At 35.8% G+C, this 16,525-nt stretch overlaps 1 protein-coding gene across 5 annotated transcripts in view; it reads right to left on the reverse strand.

The window, feature by feature from the left end:
* LOC308417120 (cytochrome P450 2C29) overlaps positions 1-16,525 on the reverse strand; it is a gene marked incomplete at both ends in the record, with an annotated part of 338,086 nt that overhangs the window by 1,121 nt on the left and 320,440 nt on the right. For 4 of the 5 annotated variants that reach the window (XM_080912240.1, XM_080912243.1, XM_080912245.1 and 1 more), the window contains 3 exons: positions 142-283; positions 3,216-3,403; positions 11,459-11,600. The exons of the other annotated variant lie outside the window; for it this stretch is intronic. In XM_080912240.1, coding sequence (XP_080768366.1) covers positions 142-283; positions 3,216-3,403; positions 11,459-11,600 — 472 coding nt within the window. The remainder of the gene's footprint in view (positions 1-141; positions 284-3,215; positions 3,404-11,458; positions 11,601-16,525) is intronic. 5 annotated transcript variants of the gene reach the window in all.

Raw genomic sequence — 16,525 nt, forward strand, 5'->3', positions numbered from 1 at the left:
GCATTCTAGGATTAACACTGAGAAGTGGATAGGCATGCTGCTGATCATGCTTAAACTGCAACTCTACCCACAATTCAGAGCCACTGTTAAGTCTCCACAGATTTTCATGTCACTGAAACCATAGAACTGAGTTTCTATTACCTGTCGAGAAAGGCATGAAGTAGTTACTTTTCTTAAAATTTCCACTAGCATCTAGAAAGTGTCCAGGGTCAAACGTCTCTGGGTTGGGGAACTCCTTACTGTCATGCAGCACTGATGTCAGTGATGTTATTACTGTTGTTCCCTGGAACAACACACAAAAGGAAACCAAGTTATAAAAATTCCTAGAGCTGAAGTATGTAGAAAAATAACTTAATTCACCTTCTGCTTTTTAGAAGTTGATAAGTACAAAGAACAGCAGTGACATTTCAATGTACGAACTAGGGAGAGGCATAGGAAGGAGTCTGAGGCCAGTGTGTTTCAGTGACATTTCACATGAGTTCTTGAAATTAAAATTTCTGAGTTTCTTTCCTCTTTCTACAGATTAGACTCTTATTACTCTTAACATTGACTATTCTATGTCATTATATCTGTCTCCATACTCCTCAAATAAATCAAACTTCAAAAGAAATAATTCATCAAGTGTTCTAAGTGGTATAGTTCATTCTTTGAGTGTATTAGGAAGCATACAGAAGTACGTTTGCCTCATGCAAAACATCTACTTATTCATCATCTATTTCTGTATTTATATGGTAGGAATTTAAAGGCAGGGCTACATGCCTGAGTAGAGGTATGCTATCATATTTGGAATCATATCATGAGCCAACAGCAGTATGAAGGGTGTTAAGTTTAGCTGATGCAACACTAGCCTCATGCTAGACTCCTAAATCATGAAATCTATCTTGAGATAAATCATTATCTTTTTTTTTCATTCTAATTTTCTTGTTAGATAGGTCTAAGGGCATAAATATAAAAAAAGATTGGCAATCCCGAATTATTGATGATTTAAGGTCTAGGTGTACCCCACTCTGAGAGGGTTCATAGTAGGTTTATTTAAAATAGCCAGAAGCTGGAAAGAACCCAGATGTCCTTCAGAATATGAATGGATACAGAGATTGTGGTATATTTACACGATGGAGTACTACTTAGCTATTAGAAACAATGACTTTATGAAATTCCTAGGTAAATGGATGCTTCTAGAGAATATTATCCTGAGTGAGGTCACCCAGTCACAAAAGAGTAGATATAATATGCAGTCACTGATAATTGGATACTCGCCTCAGAAAGCTCTGAATCTTCAAGAAACAACTCACAGACTAAATGAAGCTCAAAAAAAAAAAAAATAGAAATGACAAAAATGTAAGACTCAGTCCTTCTTAGAAAAAAATAACTTTATCATTATGTTTAATCTTTACACACCAAGAAAACTTTGACATTTTCCATGTTACATTTTGTTTACATGTACTTTATGCTCATTGTAACTAGTAAGATTTCAATGCATACTATCAAACCTTTAAAAAATTAAGTACTGACAAAAATATATCCACATAGTTTTATGCAAAAATGCTTTAAAATCTGCATGTGTATTTCTGTTTTTTAAAAATAAAGTTGAAAAAAAGTTTTTAATATTAGCAATAGATCTCAACTGTAATAAGTAAAAACAATATCTTAAGAAAACATCATTTGGCTCAAGAGAGAAAACTGGTATCTTAACACTTAAACCAAACCTGGCACTACACAGCAAGACCCATTGCCACTTGGCAAGTTAGTTCCATTATCTTCACATGAAATTGGTAACTAGAACACTACCAGTGTCATTTTATCCTAACTACTGAAAAATATGAGACTGTCGAGGAAATAGCATTGAACTCTTTCTGAATAGAGTTATCTTTATAAAAATTTGTCATTTTTCATGTGGTATCTGTATTACTACATAATCAGAAGTTTTTCATTGTTTTGGAAATAATACTAAGTAACCAAAAAAATTAAATAATAAAAACAGAACCACATCAGGAAACAATTTTATATTAGCTTTAAACAGACAGCTTTATTTTAGTATCAAAATTCTAACACCTTTGAGGAAGAAAAAAGTATGGACAGAGATTTCTTTTTGGGGAGGGTTGCCACCAAAACTCTGTGCTGATAAAATGTTCTTTTTTATTGAAGAAATTTATTAAAAAAAAACAAAGATAAATGTACAAATTTTAAGCATTTTTTTGCATAAAAGTATACCCATAGGGGATTGGTGACAGAAAATATCCAATGTACATACATGTTTCTAACATATATAGTCAGTGGTTAAAAAGCAAACATTGCATAGAACCATTAAAATACTGCAGAGAACAATTTTGAAAATAATGTAAAAACTTGTGAATAAATATATCAAAATGAAGACATGTATTCATATATTTATGGTTCCAAAATAAAGTGTCTCTTATTCCCTTAAATAAATCAGACTAAAAATGTTCATCTGATCAACATGACTCTGTATTTCTAAACCATCAAATTTGATAGGGAGATGTTAAAATTATGTTCCTTCATCCTAATGAGAAATAACACAAGCCATGCCCATTGGAAGCAGGTCTGCACATAACTCTTCACAATTCATCACAATGAAGGGAAACTAAAACACAGGATACAGTAACTACATAGAAAAGGATTGGCTCACACAACACCTTCAAAATCCACATACATTTACATGCATATCATTAAAAGCAATAAATTTACCTTGAGATAGATATAAAATCAACCAAATAAATAAATAATTGTTTTCATTAAGTAGAGAGACAAAATGGATAAATAATAACAGAAAGATATTCTTCATACATGAAAACTGTAAGAAGGTATTTGTGGGCTGCTTCATGGAAAACAAACATGGCATAGGGAAAATAAACATCCCTAATATATAAAGGAAGGACATTGATAAATTGAAGAATTCAGGATATGATTTTTTTTTGAAATTTGGAGATTTTTTTCTCACAATAATAAAAATTTCAGAAAAGACTTGGAAAACTGATAACATATTGGAAATATTCACACAGACATATCTAAGCTGTGCAAAATAGTGTTTGGAAGGCTGAACAAATATGGAAATGTAGATATAAGGTGTATTTGTGCCTGCAGCAGAGCTTCCCTCTGGATCATGAAGGAATGCACAAATATATCAGAGGACTGGTACCACACTGTGATCCTGGGAGCATCAAGACCACAGAGGTGCAGTAAGGAAACAAGCTTACCTTTGGAATGAGGTAGTTCCTAAATTTAATATCACAGGTCACAGCATGGGGCAGGCTGTTGGGGTTCAAGTTGATGAATCTCTGAACCTCGTGAATCATGGCATCTGTGTAGGGCATGTGGATCCTGTCCTGCATGCAGGGGCTGCGGTGTCTGCCAACCACACGGTAAATCTCTTCTTGGACTTTAGCTGGTTGGTCATAGTAAAAAGCAGGGAAATGAGGAAAAAGTGACATGTTTGTCATAATGTCAGTCCATACACAGCTCACTCTATGTGTTCCAAAAGAATTATAAATGTGGAGATTTACAGGCTCTTTTCAACCCGGACCAGCAGTGAGCCTGAAACACAGGTCCAGTGAGGTTGTACATACCCAGAGCACAGAATGTGCTTTATGGGGCTTGTTAAAATTGGTCCATTTTGGTCCACAGTGAGGGCCGGACTTCTGTCAGCAGAAATCAGTATCTGCCTGGAAAGGCAGTGCATGTGGACCAGACACACAGGCTCTTTTTTATCTTGGCTAGCAGAGAGTCTGGTGCAGAAGTCTGGTGAGGTTGTTCTGGGAGTTCTCAGACTCAGAGAGTGCTGTGTTCTATGAAAAGAGGTCTTTTCTGACCCACAGTGGAGGCCTGGCTTCTGTCACCCAGTCTTGAGATCTGCCCAGGAAAGACAGTGCTTGATTAGCTCCACAGGGGATTTTACACCTGGACCAGTGGTGAGCCAGGTATATTGGCCCAGAGAGGTCACATTGGGAGTTCTCAGAGAGCAGAAAGTACTGTACTCTCTGGAAAAGGGTCCTTTTCGTCCTGGAGAAAGAGGCAGGTCTCTGTCAGTAGGGCTCAGGACCTGTGGGCAGAGGGATGTACTCCCAGAACAGCCTCACAAGAGCTCCCACACCTGAGCCCACAAAGACAAAACTGATTCACTGCCATCAGAACTCACTGCTTTCTCAGAAAAAGCTGAACACTCAGAAGCAATTTTCTTCCTGAGCCCACAGGCCCTCAGATCTACAAGAGAGGCAGGCACCAGTCAGTGACAACAAGATCACCTATAATCACAGATAACAAGATGGCAAGAGGAAAGCAAAAGAACTTTAGCAATGGAAACCAAGGAAACCTGGCAATAGTAGAACCCAGCTCTTTCATCACAGCAAGTAGTAGATTGCCAAACACACCAGAAAAACAAGACTTACACTTGAAATCATACTTCATGATGATGATGGAGAGCTTAGAGAAGCATGTGAATAACTCTCTTAAACAATTAGAGGAGAACCAGGAGAAATCACTCAAAGAATTACAGACAAACAAAGCCAAACAGATGATGAAATTAAAAACAGAAATAGAAAAAATAAAGAAAACATAAGAAGAAACAACCTTAGATATAGAAAACCTGAAAAAGAAATCGTGAGTCACAGATACTAGAATCAGCAACAGACTACAAAATATGGAAGAGGGGGAGAATTCCAGGGACTGCAGACAACATAGAAAACATAGAAAAAGCAGTAAGAGAACATGCAAAAACCAAAAACCTCCTAACCCCAAATGTTCAGGAGATCCAGAACACAATGAGAAGAACAAACCTAAGAATAATAGATTTAAAAGAGGGCGAAGAATAACAACTAAAAGGCACAGTAAATATCTTCAACAAAATCATAGAAGAAAACTCTGTGAGCCTTAAGAAAGAGATGACTATGAGCATACATGGAGCCTACCTACTCCAAATAGATTGGACCAGAAAAAAATTCTTCCCAACACATAATAGTCAAAACACCAAATGTTCAAAACAAAGAATGAATACTAAAAGCAGGAAGGGTAATAGGACATGTAACATATAAAGGCAGATCAATCAAAATTATATCTGACTTCTCAACACATACTATGAAAGCTAAAAGATCCTGGACAGACATCATACAGACCCTAAGAGAACACAAATGCCAGCCCATGTTATTATATCCAGCATAACTCTCAATTACCATAGATGGAGAGACCAAGATATTCTAAAACAAAACTAAATTTACACAGTACCTGACCAAAAATCCAGCCATACAAAGGATAATAGATGAAAACCCAACATAAGGGTGAAACTAAACCCTAGAAAAAGCAAGAAAATAGATAAGCAAGAAAACCAAAAGAAGAAAAACACACAGAAATAATTTTACCTCTAACGACAAAAATAACAGGAAACAACAATCACTATTCTGTAATATCTGTTAACATAAATGCACTCAATTTCCCAATAAACAAACATAGACTATTAGACTGAGTACATAAACAGAATCCAGCATTTTGCTATATACAGGAAACTCATCTCAGAGACAAAGACAGACATGACCTCAGAGAAAAAGGCTGAGAAAAAAAATCCTTCCAAGCAAATGGCCACATGATATAAGCTGAAGTAGCCATTCTAATATTGAATAAAATAGATTTTCAACCAAAAGTTATCAAAAAAATAAAACAGGATGCATTTTATTAATTACAGGAAAAATTTATCAGGATAAATTCACAATCCTAACATTTATACTCCAAATACAAGAGCACCCATATTCATAGAAACCCTACTAAAGCTCAAAACATACATTTCACCACGCACAATAATAGTGGGAGACCTCAACATCCCACTCTTATCAATGGACAGATCATGGAAGCAGCAACGGAACAAAGATAGTGTGAAATTAGCAGAATTTATGAACCAATTGGAATTAACAGACATCTTCAGAACATTTTATTCTAAACCAAAAGAATACACCTTCTTCTCTGCACCTCATGGAACATTTTCCAAAATTGACCATATAGTCAGTCACAAAACAAGCCTTAAGAGATATAAAAAGATTGAAATACTCTCATGCGTCATATTAAATCAGCGTGGACTAAGGCTGGTTTTTAATAACAACAAAGACAACAAAAAGCCCACATAAACATGGAAGCTGAACAATGCTCTACTCAAAGATAGAATGGTTAAAGAAGAAATAAAGAAATTAAGGATTTTTATATTTAATGAAAATGAAAGGACAACATACCCAAACTTATGGGATGCAATGAAAGCAGTACTAAGAGGTACATAGATATTATGGCAGATCAGCATATACTCATTATTTTGTAGCCATAACAGCAGAGAAATTATATGTAATTGAAATATCAAGCAAAAACAGTATAGTCAACATATTTTAGCCCTTGGTTAAAGTCATTAGTGTTAGGTTTTGTTTTCTCTCCACTCCTGTGCTTAGTACATAGCCAGTGTCCCAAGCTGTCAAATATGGGTTTGGATCCATCTCTGCCTGTATGCCTGTCTCTTCCTTAACTCTTTTTGGTCTGAATCATTTCAGGTTCTGATATCAGATTCTAATGGTTAAAAAGGGCCTCCCTTACTGCTTTTTGATTTGGGACAAGTGACATTTAACCTTCCCGTGGATCTAGAAAAACAAGTGTCCTAAAATTTAACTCATCATGCCTGCTGAGTGATCTCGCTGGTGTCTGAACTACACAAACTACTTAAAGTGAAGGGTGTTGATCCCCTCTTTCTCTTTTTCTCTCTGTGTGTGTCTCTCTCTGTCTGTCTCTGTCTGTCTCTCTGTCTCTGTCTTGTAAACATCAGCTTTGACACCACAGGGTAAACTGAGAGAGGTGGCAGGTGAAGGGTCAGTGTTGTCAGCAACTGATGTTCATGGATCAATACATCTACAGTCTGTAGCTGTTAGGGAATTCAAACATTCACACACACATAGAATGATTGAAGCAAGGACAAGCTTTAGTGGCATATCTTCTCTTAACTTTTTTTCATACCCTTAGAGACATTTTTTTTTCTTTTAGGACAAAAACACCTCATAATCACAAGTTACAAATATCCAAGAAAATCATGATAAAAATATTAAAAAACTGGTCGTCCTTACTCAAACTTACAACAGGATATTCAGTACATGTTTCTTATATGAAACTTATATCTAACTCTAAACGTTTCTCATCTATCTTATTTCTGAAAGCTCAAAATGATTTCAGATATTAAATTTGTATCCAAATTTATTCTTTTAAGATCACATTCTAATGGATGCGTATGTATTAATATACATGTGCTATGCATACACAATTTGAAAGATCCTTTGTATTCCAACAAACTAGTGATAATAATGTTCAACCTTTAATTGTTTGCTTCCAAAATGGATCTATATATTTAAAATGACTGCTCATTATTTTCCCACATATGCACAGCATTTATGATTTTCAGATAATGAAAAATTAAGTTGCAGTAAAATCTACATCATCTATATGGACATATCTGAAGAAATTTATGCTAAACTTACGTGCACACAGACATACATTTTCTCATTCTCACTTCATAAATAGTAGAATATTGGATCCTCATAAAAATGAAAAGCTTCTGAATGGCAAAAGACACAAACATTATAACAAAATAGTAGTTACAGAATGGGAAAATGGTCCTTACCAACAACACATCCCCAAATATTTTTATAGTTGAAAAACCAAGATACCAAGCAAACAAATGCCCCAATAATAAATGGGGGACAGATCTAAGCAGAGAATTCTCAAAGAATGAAACTCAAATGGCAGAGAAGCACTTAAATAAATTTACAAAACCCATCAGGGAAATACAATCAAAACTACATAAACATTTCATCTAACACAGAAAATAAATTTTAAGATCAATAAAGAAAACGTGACACCTCATGTTGTTGAAGATTGGATCAAGGGAAAAACTGATTCATTGCTACTGGGAATGCAGACCTGACCATGCACTATGAATATCATTTTGACTGCACTTTAGGAAGGTAAGGGAGGTGAGAGTCTGCCCACTTAAAGATCTAACTGTGCTATTCTTGTACATACATATAATGTGCGCATCATCCTACAGAGATACACATGCACAAACATGTTCATTAGTACTGTATTCATAATAGCCAGAATTTAGAAACAAAGGAGAATTCCCTAAACTGAGTATAGATTTTTATAAAATGAAACATTTTTTACACAATAAAGTAATACTTAGTCATTAAAAAGAAAGTAAAATTATGAAATAGTTTGGATGGTATATTAGTGGGACTAGAAATGTATCACCATGAAATCCAGACCCAGAAATGCAAACATGCCGTTATTTTCTTATATGTGGATATTAGCTGTCAAATCAATGATAACTACGCTAAAATCTGTAGAAATACAGAGATTATGCAGAAATTAAATGATTAGAAAGGAACAGACTATACAGACAGTTATCTATGGGTTGTGGACAGAAAATTAGGTAACAAGTAGGGAGGGGAGAGAGGGCTGAGGGAGGGAATACAGAAAGAGACAGCTAAATTTAGGGGACATTTGAAGTTTAGTATGGAATCGAGTTACAGTAGAAACTTCTTTAATAAACATAAAACATATAGTAAGATGACCTAAATAAAAATCTCTAAATAATAGGGATTAATAAACCAGACTGTTTATCTCTTGTCACCAAATGAAACTTTCAGTATCAGGGTTACAGCACATCTAATTGAGTTAGTAGCCAAAGAAGTCCCAGGGGAATCTCCAAACAATCAATGTAAGAGCCAAGCTGGGAACACACACACACACACACACACACACACACACACACACACACAAAACAAGGCTGTATGAAATCAATATAGCCAAAAGACATATAAACTCATACAGAGTGAAACAGTAAGCACAGGTCTCTAAGAAGTCCTTTAAATATATATTATGGTTTAAGTTTAGTGTTTTTATGGGTTTCCTTGGTATGAAAATGAATGGGTCTTTGCTTCTTGAGCCTTCTGTTGGGCTCTTTACCTTCGTTTGTTTTGACTAGTTGTGATGTGTTACTTTTCATTGAATATTATTACATTTTATTTTAGTATATTTTTACTTTATTATTATTGTTTTTTATAATCCTCTTTGTTGTCTAATGAGAGGAAGAAAGAAAGTAGATGTGAATGTTGAGGGAGGCAAGGAGGAATAATAAATAGTAGAAGGAAGAGAAACCCTAATCATGATACAGTTTGTGAGAAAAAAATGACTTTCAATACAAGGTAAAACAGATTGTGAAGGCTCATTTTTCCAGTGTAGGGGAATGACAAGGCACTGAGGTGGGAGCACGTGGTTGGGAGTTGGAGCATCTTTATGGAAGCAAGAGGAGGGGTACAGAGATAACATTTGAAATGTAAATTCATAGAATATATAATAAAGTGATAAAAATTTCAGTTTATCTGAAATGCAAGTCCTCTGGTGAATGGGAGAAGGAAGAATATGTCAGGAAGATGAGCATACTATTATAACTCTGATCTCTTCTTAAACTTTTATTACTGTTGAAAAGCAGTAGTCTTTACAGGTCTATAGATATAGATCCATAACTTGTTTTTAGTAATGCATGTGTTTTCATCTAACATTTAAGTTTCAATCTTTGCTGTTCTTTTTTCTAGAACATCATATTTTGCTTTAGTATATTTGAGAAGTCTTACTGTTATCACATATTAAATATATTAATTTTGATTACATTTATAATTTTGTATAGAAAATACTAGGCACCGGAGTGAAAATGGATTTCATTTATGCTGAACCACTGGATCTGTTTTAAAGTACATTTTAAAAGAAAACATTAGTAGAATTATAAAAAAATCATTGTCCACGAGAAGGTTAAGAAAGTAGACTTATAGTGTGATGTAATTATCTAAATAATATTCATCAATAGAAACATATTACTAGATAATCTAAATATTTTGAATATTTCTCAGTATGTACATTATCTTAGTAATATAAAATTCTAGGTTTTCAGGTTATGTTTCAGTGAAGTATTATTTTTCCCACCCTAAAGTAGATTTCTCAAAATAGGACAGGAGACCATAAGATTTTAACGAATCTACAGACTTTTAAAGAAACTTTTTAGAATGAAAGGATATGTTTCTTTTAGTTATAAAAGGACACACATGTTATGTTCTCATGAATAAGTGGATATTATCAACAAAAGGTACAGAATAGCCAAGATACAGTTCACAGACCCCAAAAAGGTCAATGAGATGAAGGATCTCAGTTTCAGTTGTGAGGGTGAAGAAAGAAACTGTAAGGGAAGAAAGATGGGATTATCTGTGAGGGAAAGTGGGACGGTAGAGGCGGACATGATCTTGTATTGGTGGGGAAAAAGAAATTAAGACCTGGGTACCAGCAGAAACCACAGAAACAGGTGATCCAGGATGTAGGTGATTGGGAAGACAATCCAAAATGTACCAGAGACATGGTAGGTGAAAGACTATCAGGACTTAAAGGAAAGGACTCTAAATGAAATGCCTACAATGGGGAGAGAGAACCTGTACCGCCCATCTCCAGCAGAAAGACAGAACATCAAGTGAGGGACAGGGTTGCCATTCTACAGACAAAACTTGACACACAATTGTTCCTGCCTGAAGAAACTGAAGGGATGGAAATAGAGAAGAGCCTAAGGAAAGGAAGGTCCATTGATAGGCCCAAATGGGGATCCAGCACAAGGGGAGGCCCCAAGGCCTAACAACATTACTGAGGCTATGGAGCGCTCATGAAGAGAGACCTATTATCACTGCCCGCCGAAAAACACAAAGAGCAGCTGAAATAGTCAGATACATATATTTGCCCCCAACCAATGAACAAAAGCTGCTGAACCCTATGGTTGACCTACAGAAAAACTGGAAGAAGCTGAGGAGTGGGAAAATCCTGTAGAAGAAACAGCAGTCTCAATTTAACCTGGACCCTTGAGATCTCTCAGACACTGGATAACTAACCAGGAACCACACACCAGCTGATATAAGGACTCCAACACATATACAGCAGAGGACTACCAGGTCTGGGTTCAGAAGATGCAACTAATCTTCAAGAGACTGGATGCTTCAGGGAGTTTAGCGAACTTATAGGGTGAGGGAGAAGTGACAACACCCTCATGAAGACAGGAATGGGCGCAGAGAGGTTGCATGGGATATGGAAAGTTGGAGGGTGAGGTGGGGGGATAAAACTTGGATCATAAAGTATAAAATAAAGTAAAAATAAAAAGAAAGGACATGTATCCACAAGGCTATATATGTAGGCTCAAGCATTTCTCCCAGGGAACCCAGACACTGGCCAGCATTTGATTGTTTTACCAGAGTCCATTTATATGTCCTGCTGTTCATTACGGTCAGTAGCACAGAAGATGAAGAACTGGGACTGCTCCAAGAATTACAATATCCAGGACACTGGTGTAATCTTTCCAGCATCTTACATGACCACTCTGGTCCACCACCTTTTCTCTCACCTGTGACATGTGGGTTTTTCAGGAGGAGCAGGAGAGCATATCTCAGTGTTGTGCTCGTTGTCTCTGTCCCTGCACCGAGGAGGTCAACGACAGTGATTGCCAGATTTTCAAGTGAAAATTCCGATTGCTCAATATGGTTTGCCTATGAATGATTTGATGCAGAAACATAATTAATTATTCGCAACACACCTTATGAAAATGAATCTACAGTCCTACATGTCTATATTTGTACATGTTGTACAGTTAAATATTTGAGATTGAAATTGTAAAATTTAAAGAGAAACTACATAGCTTCTATTTCAAATAGCTGTTATCACTTTATAGAAATTCACTGAGTTCAATAGACTTTGGGTATAATTTTTCACAAGACATAATTATTACTCTACACTGTTACTTAAAAAAACTATACAACTTTTTAAAGTTTTATGGCATTGGTAACAAAGATCTTAGAATGTAGAGGAAAAATAAACATATCACTTCAGAGAATATAGTACAGATTTTTATAATATTCTTTTTCCACTCTATTAGAAAGTTTTCATCTTGGGACCTTGATAAACATCAGCTGCCAATGTATTGAAACAGAATTGAAGCAAAACAGTAACAACTATTTGTTAATTTCTCATTACATGTTTAAAATCTTGCCAGTTGTAATGAGAGACACGCAGAATTATAAGCGAAGCTCTCATTTGTAGAAATGATCAAATTTGACAAAATTGGCAAGAGATTTAATTTCTAAGAAACAGATTGAGAAACAATTTCAATAGAATAAATAATAGGTCAGAATTGAATGAAAGCTCATTAAAATAAGCAAAGAACTTCCATTAGTTTGAATTCTCCAAAGGGGGAATTGCTGGGTGATATATAATTTTCAATTTCACCCTAATTCTTTTTTAACAACTTTATTTTATAAAACAAAGATAAATGTACAAATTTTAAGCATTTTTGCCTCAAAGTATACAAATACATTTTTGTCAGTGCTATTTTTTTAAATGTTTGATAGTATGCATTAAGATCTTACTTCTTACAATGAGCATAAAGTACATGTAAAACAGGATGTACCCTGAACTTAGTCAAAGTTCTCTTGGTGTGTAAGGATTAAACATACTGTTTTTCTTTTCTTTTCTTAAACTTCATACAGTCTGTGAGTTGTTCACCCTAATTCTTACTAGCCTAAATTCCTTTGGTTTGATTATTTGCATCTAAGTATGTGTGTATTTGTAGTTTTATTCCTGAAAAACACCTAAATGAAACATTTGATTCATTATATATTTTCTCTTATCAAATTAATATGAAAGAAAAGTGTGTGCTAGGTCTTATCTTTGGATATTCAAATTTATCCATAATAGTTACTTATTGTTTTAGTATAGTGAAGAGCATTGTAATGTATGTGACTCTAACTCCCGGGGGCTTCTCTGATAAACTAAACCATGTCTGCAAAAATATTCTTTGCTATGGAGTTTACTACATTTATTTTTTATTAGTAAATTAATAACTAGATTTCCTCTAATTTCTAGAAATAACATATCATTGTGTGTGCACACCACATTTGTTAAATATCCAATCTTTGATTAGTACTAGGTTGATGATCTCAACTACTGTGAGAGCCACAGTAAGAAAAACACATGAATCTGCAGGTGTGTTTTAGATATGATGATGTTCTTTGAATAGATGTTCAGAAGTGAAGTATATGTGTCCTGTAATAGACATAAAGTTTGCAGATGACCTCTAACATTGTTCTCCAGAATTCTGGTACAAACTGATATTTCCAGTAATATTATATTAGTATCTATCCCACCACAATATTGCCAGTAGGTTTTTTTCTTTGAAAAACTGCCAGGCCCTGCCTGATCCAGGGACCAGGAACCCAGCATTGGGAACTCTGTTCCCACTCAGCAACTTTGGAGCACAGAACAGGGTTTGGCCGATCTGCCACCTGGACCAACAGTTCTCAAAGGTTTAAAGACTGGTGAGGAGGGGATCTGGGCAGCCAGGGAGCAGAGAGATCTCTGCCAAGTGCACATGGAAAGCACTCCACTAACCTGCCTGACCCAGGGACAAGGAACCCAGAATTGGGACTTCTGTTGCCACCCGGCGGCTTTGGCATGCAGAACAGGGCTCGGACTATCCGCCACCTGGAGCAGTGGAGAACCAGGGACACAGACCAGGTACAAGGGAAAGGCAAGAACATATCACTGACAACAAGATGGCAAGAGGAAAGCGAAAGAATATATCCCAAGGAAACCAAGAAAACCTGGTAACACCAGTACCCAGCTCTCCCATCACAGCAAACTTTGGAATGCCAAACACTCCAGAAAAATAAGACGCAGACCTGAAATCATACCTCAAGATGCTGATAGAGATCCTTAAACAAGAACGGAAAAAAAAAAACCAAAAAAATCAGAAGCTTTTAAAGAGGAAACAAGAAAAACACTCAAAAAATTAAAAAAACTAGAGGAAAACAGAACCAAAGAGATGAAGGAATGGAAGAAGAAAATTAGAACAAAAATTGACACAATAAAAAAAAAAAAAAAAAAAACACTAAAAGAGATAACCCTAGAGGTAGAACACCTACAAAAGAAATCAGGAGTCACAGAAGCAAGCATTTCCAATAGACTACAAGAGATGGAAGAGAGAATATCGGGGGCAGAAGACAACATTGTAAACATAGACAAAAAAGCCAGAGAGGATGCAAAACCAAGAAGCTCCTAACCCAAAATGTCCAGGAGATCCAGGACACAATGAGAAGGATAATAGGAATAGAAAAGGGAGAAGAATATTAACTAAGAGGCACAGTAAATTTCTGCAACAACATTGTAGAAGAAAACTTCCCTACCCTTAAGAATGAGATGACCACAAGCATAAAAGAAGCCTTCAAACTCCAAATAGGTTGGATGAGAAAAGAAATTCCTCCCGACACATAATAGTCAAAACACCAAGTGCCCAAAGCAAAGAAAGAATACTAAAAGCAGTAAGGAAAAAAGGTCAGGTAACATATACAGGCATACCAATCAGAATCACACCTGATTTCTCAACAGAGACTATGAAAGCTAGAAGAGTCTGGACAGACATAATGCAGACCCTAAGAGAGCACAAGTGTCAGCTCAAGCTGCTATACCTAGCAAAACTATCAATCACCATAGATGGAGAAATGAAGATATTTCAAGACAAATCTAAATTTACACAATATCTGACAACAAATGCAGGACTACAAAGAGTTATAGGTGGAAAACCAAAAATGAGGAAAACAACATCCTAGAAAAACAAGAAAACTCCTAAGCAAGAAGACCAAAAGAAGAAAAAGACACAGACACAACTCAACCTACAAAAGCAATAATAGCAGGAAAAAGAAACCACTATTCCTTGATATCTATTAACATAAATAGACTCAACTCCCCAATAAAGAGACATAGGCTATCAGACTGGATACATAAACAAAATCCAGCCTTTTGCTGCATACAGAAAACTCATCTCAGAGACAAAGACAGACACTATCTCAGAGAAAAAGGTTGGGAAAAAAACTTCCAAGCATACAGCCCTGAGAAGCAAGCTGAAGTGGCTATTCTAATATCGAATAAAGGAAATTTCCAACCAAAAGTTTTCAAAAAAGATAAGGAAGGACACATTTTACTCATTACTGGGGAAATGTGTCAGGAGGAACTCTCAATCCTTAACATATATGCTCTAAATTCAAAAGCACCCACATTCATAAAAGAAACCCCACTAAAGCTCAAAAAATACATTTCAGCCCACACAATAATAGTGGAAGACTTTAATACCCCACTCTCTCCATTAGACAGATCAAGGAAACAGAAACTAAACAAGGACACTGTAAAACTAGCAGAGACTATGAACCAACTGGATATAATAGATATCTACAGAACATATCATCCCAAAGTAAAAGAATACAACTTCTTCTCAGCTCCCCATGGCCCCTTCTCAAAAACTGACCACATAATTGGACACAGAATGAGCCTCAATCCATATAAAAAGATTGAAATACTCCCATGCATCCTCTCAGGAAACTATGGTCTACGGCTGGTCTTTAACAACAACAAAGACAACAAAAAGCCCACATACACATGGAAACTAAACAATACTCTGTTAAACGATAGCAGGGTCAAAGAAGAAATGAAGAAAAAAATTAAGGATTTTCTAGAATTCAATGAAAACGAAAACACAACATACCCAAACCTATGGGATGCAATGAAAGCAGTATTGAGAGGAAAACCCATAGCCCTAAGTGCTTCCCAAAAGAAACTGGAGAGAGAATACATCAGCAACTTGACAGCACAGTTAAAAGCTTTAGAATAAAAGGAAGTCGATACACCCAAGAGTAGATGGCAAAAAATAATCAAAATTAGGGCAGAAATAGATCAAATAGAAACAAAAAGAACCATCGAAAGAATCGCCAAAATTAAGAGCTGATTCTTTGAGAAAATCAAAAAGATTGATAAACCCCTAGCCAGACTAACTAGAGGGCAAAGAGAGAGTATACAAATTAACAAAATCAGAAAAGAAAGTGGGGACATAACAACTGAAACTGAGGAAATTCAAGAAATCATCAGATCCTACTACAAAAAACTATACTCAACAAAGTTGGAAAATCAGAAGGAAATGGATGACTTCCTAGACTAATTCAAGATCCTAAAGTTAAAACAGGACCAGGTAAACCATCTAAGTAATCCCATAACACTTAGAGAAATAAAAGATATCATCAAAAGCCTCCCAAACAAAAAAGCCCAGGTCTAGACGGGTTCAGTGAAGAATTTTATCAGACATTTATTGCAGATATAACACCAACACTCTCCAAACTATTCCAAAAGTTAGAATCAGATGGAATACTACCTGACTCATTTTTTGAGGCTACAATAACACTTCTTCCTAAACCACACAACCCTACAAAGAAAGAGAATATGAGACCAATCCCACTTATGAACCTTGATGCAAAAATACTCAACAAAATCCTTGCAAACCGAATCCAGGAACACATCAAAACGATCATTCACCATGACCAAGTAGGCTTCACCCCTGGGATGCAGGGAATGGTTTATTATACGGAAGTCCATC

This window comes from Micromys minutus (assembly GCF_963924665.1).
Source record: "Micromys minutus genome assembly, chromosome: 2".
NCBI classification, from domain to species: Eukaryota; Metazoa; Chordata; class Mammalia; order Rodentia; family Muridae; genus Micromys; species Micromys minutus.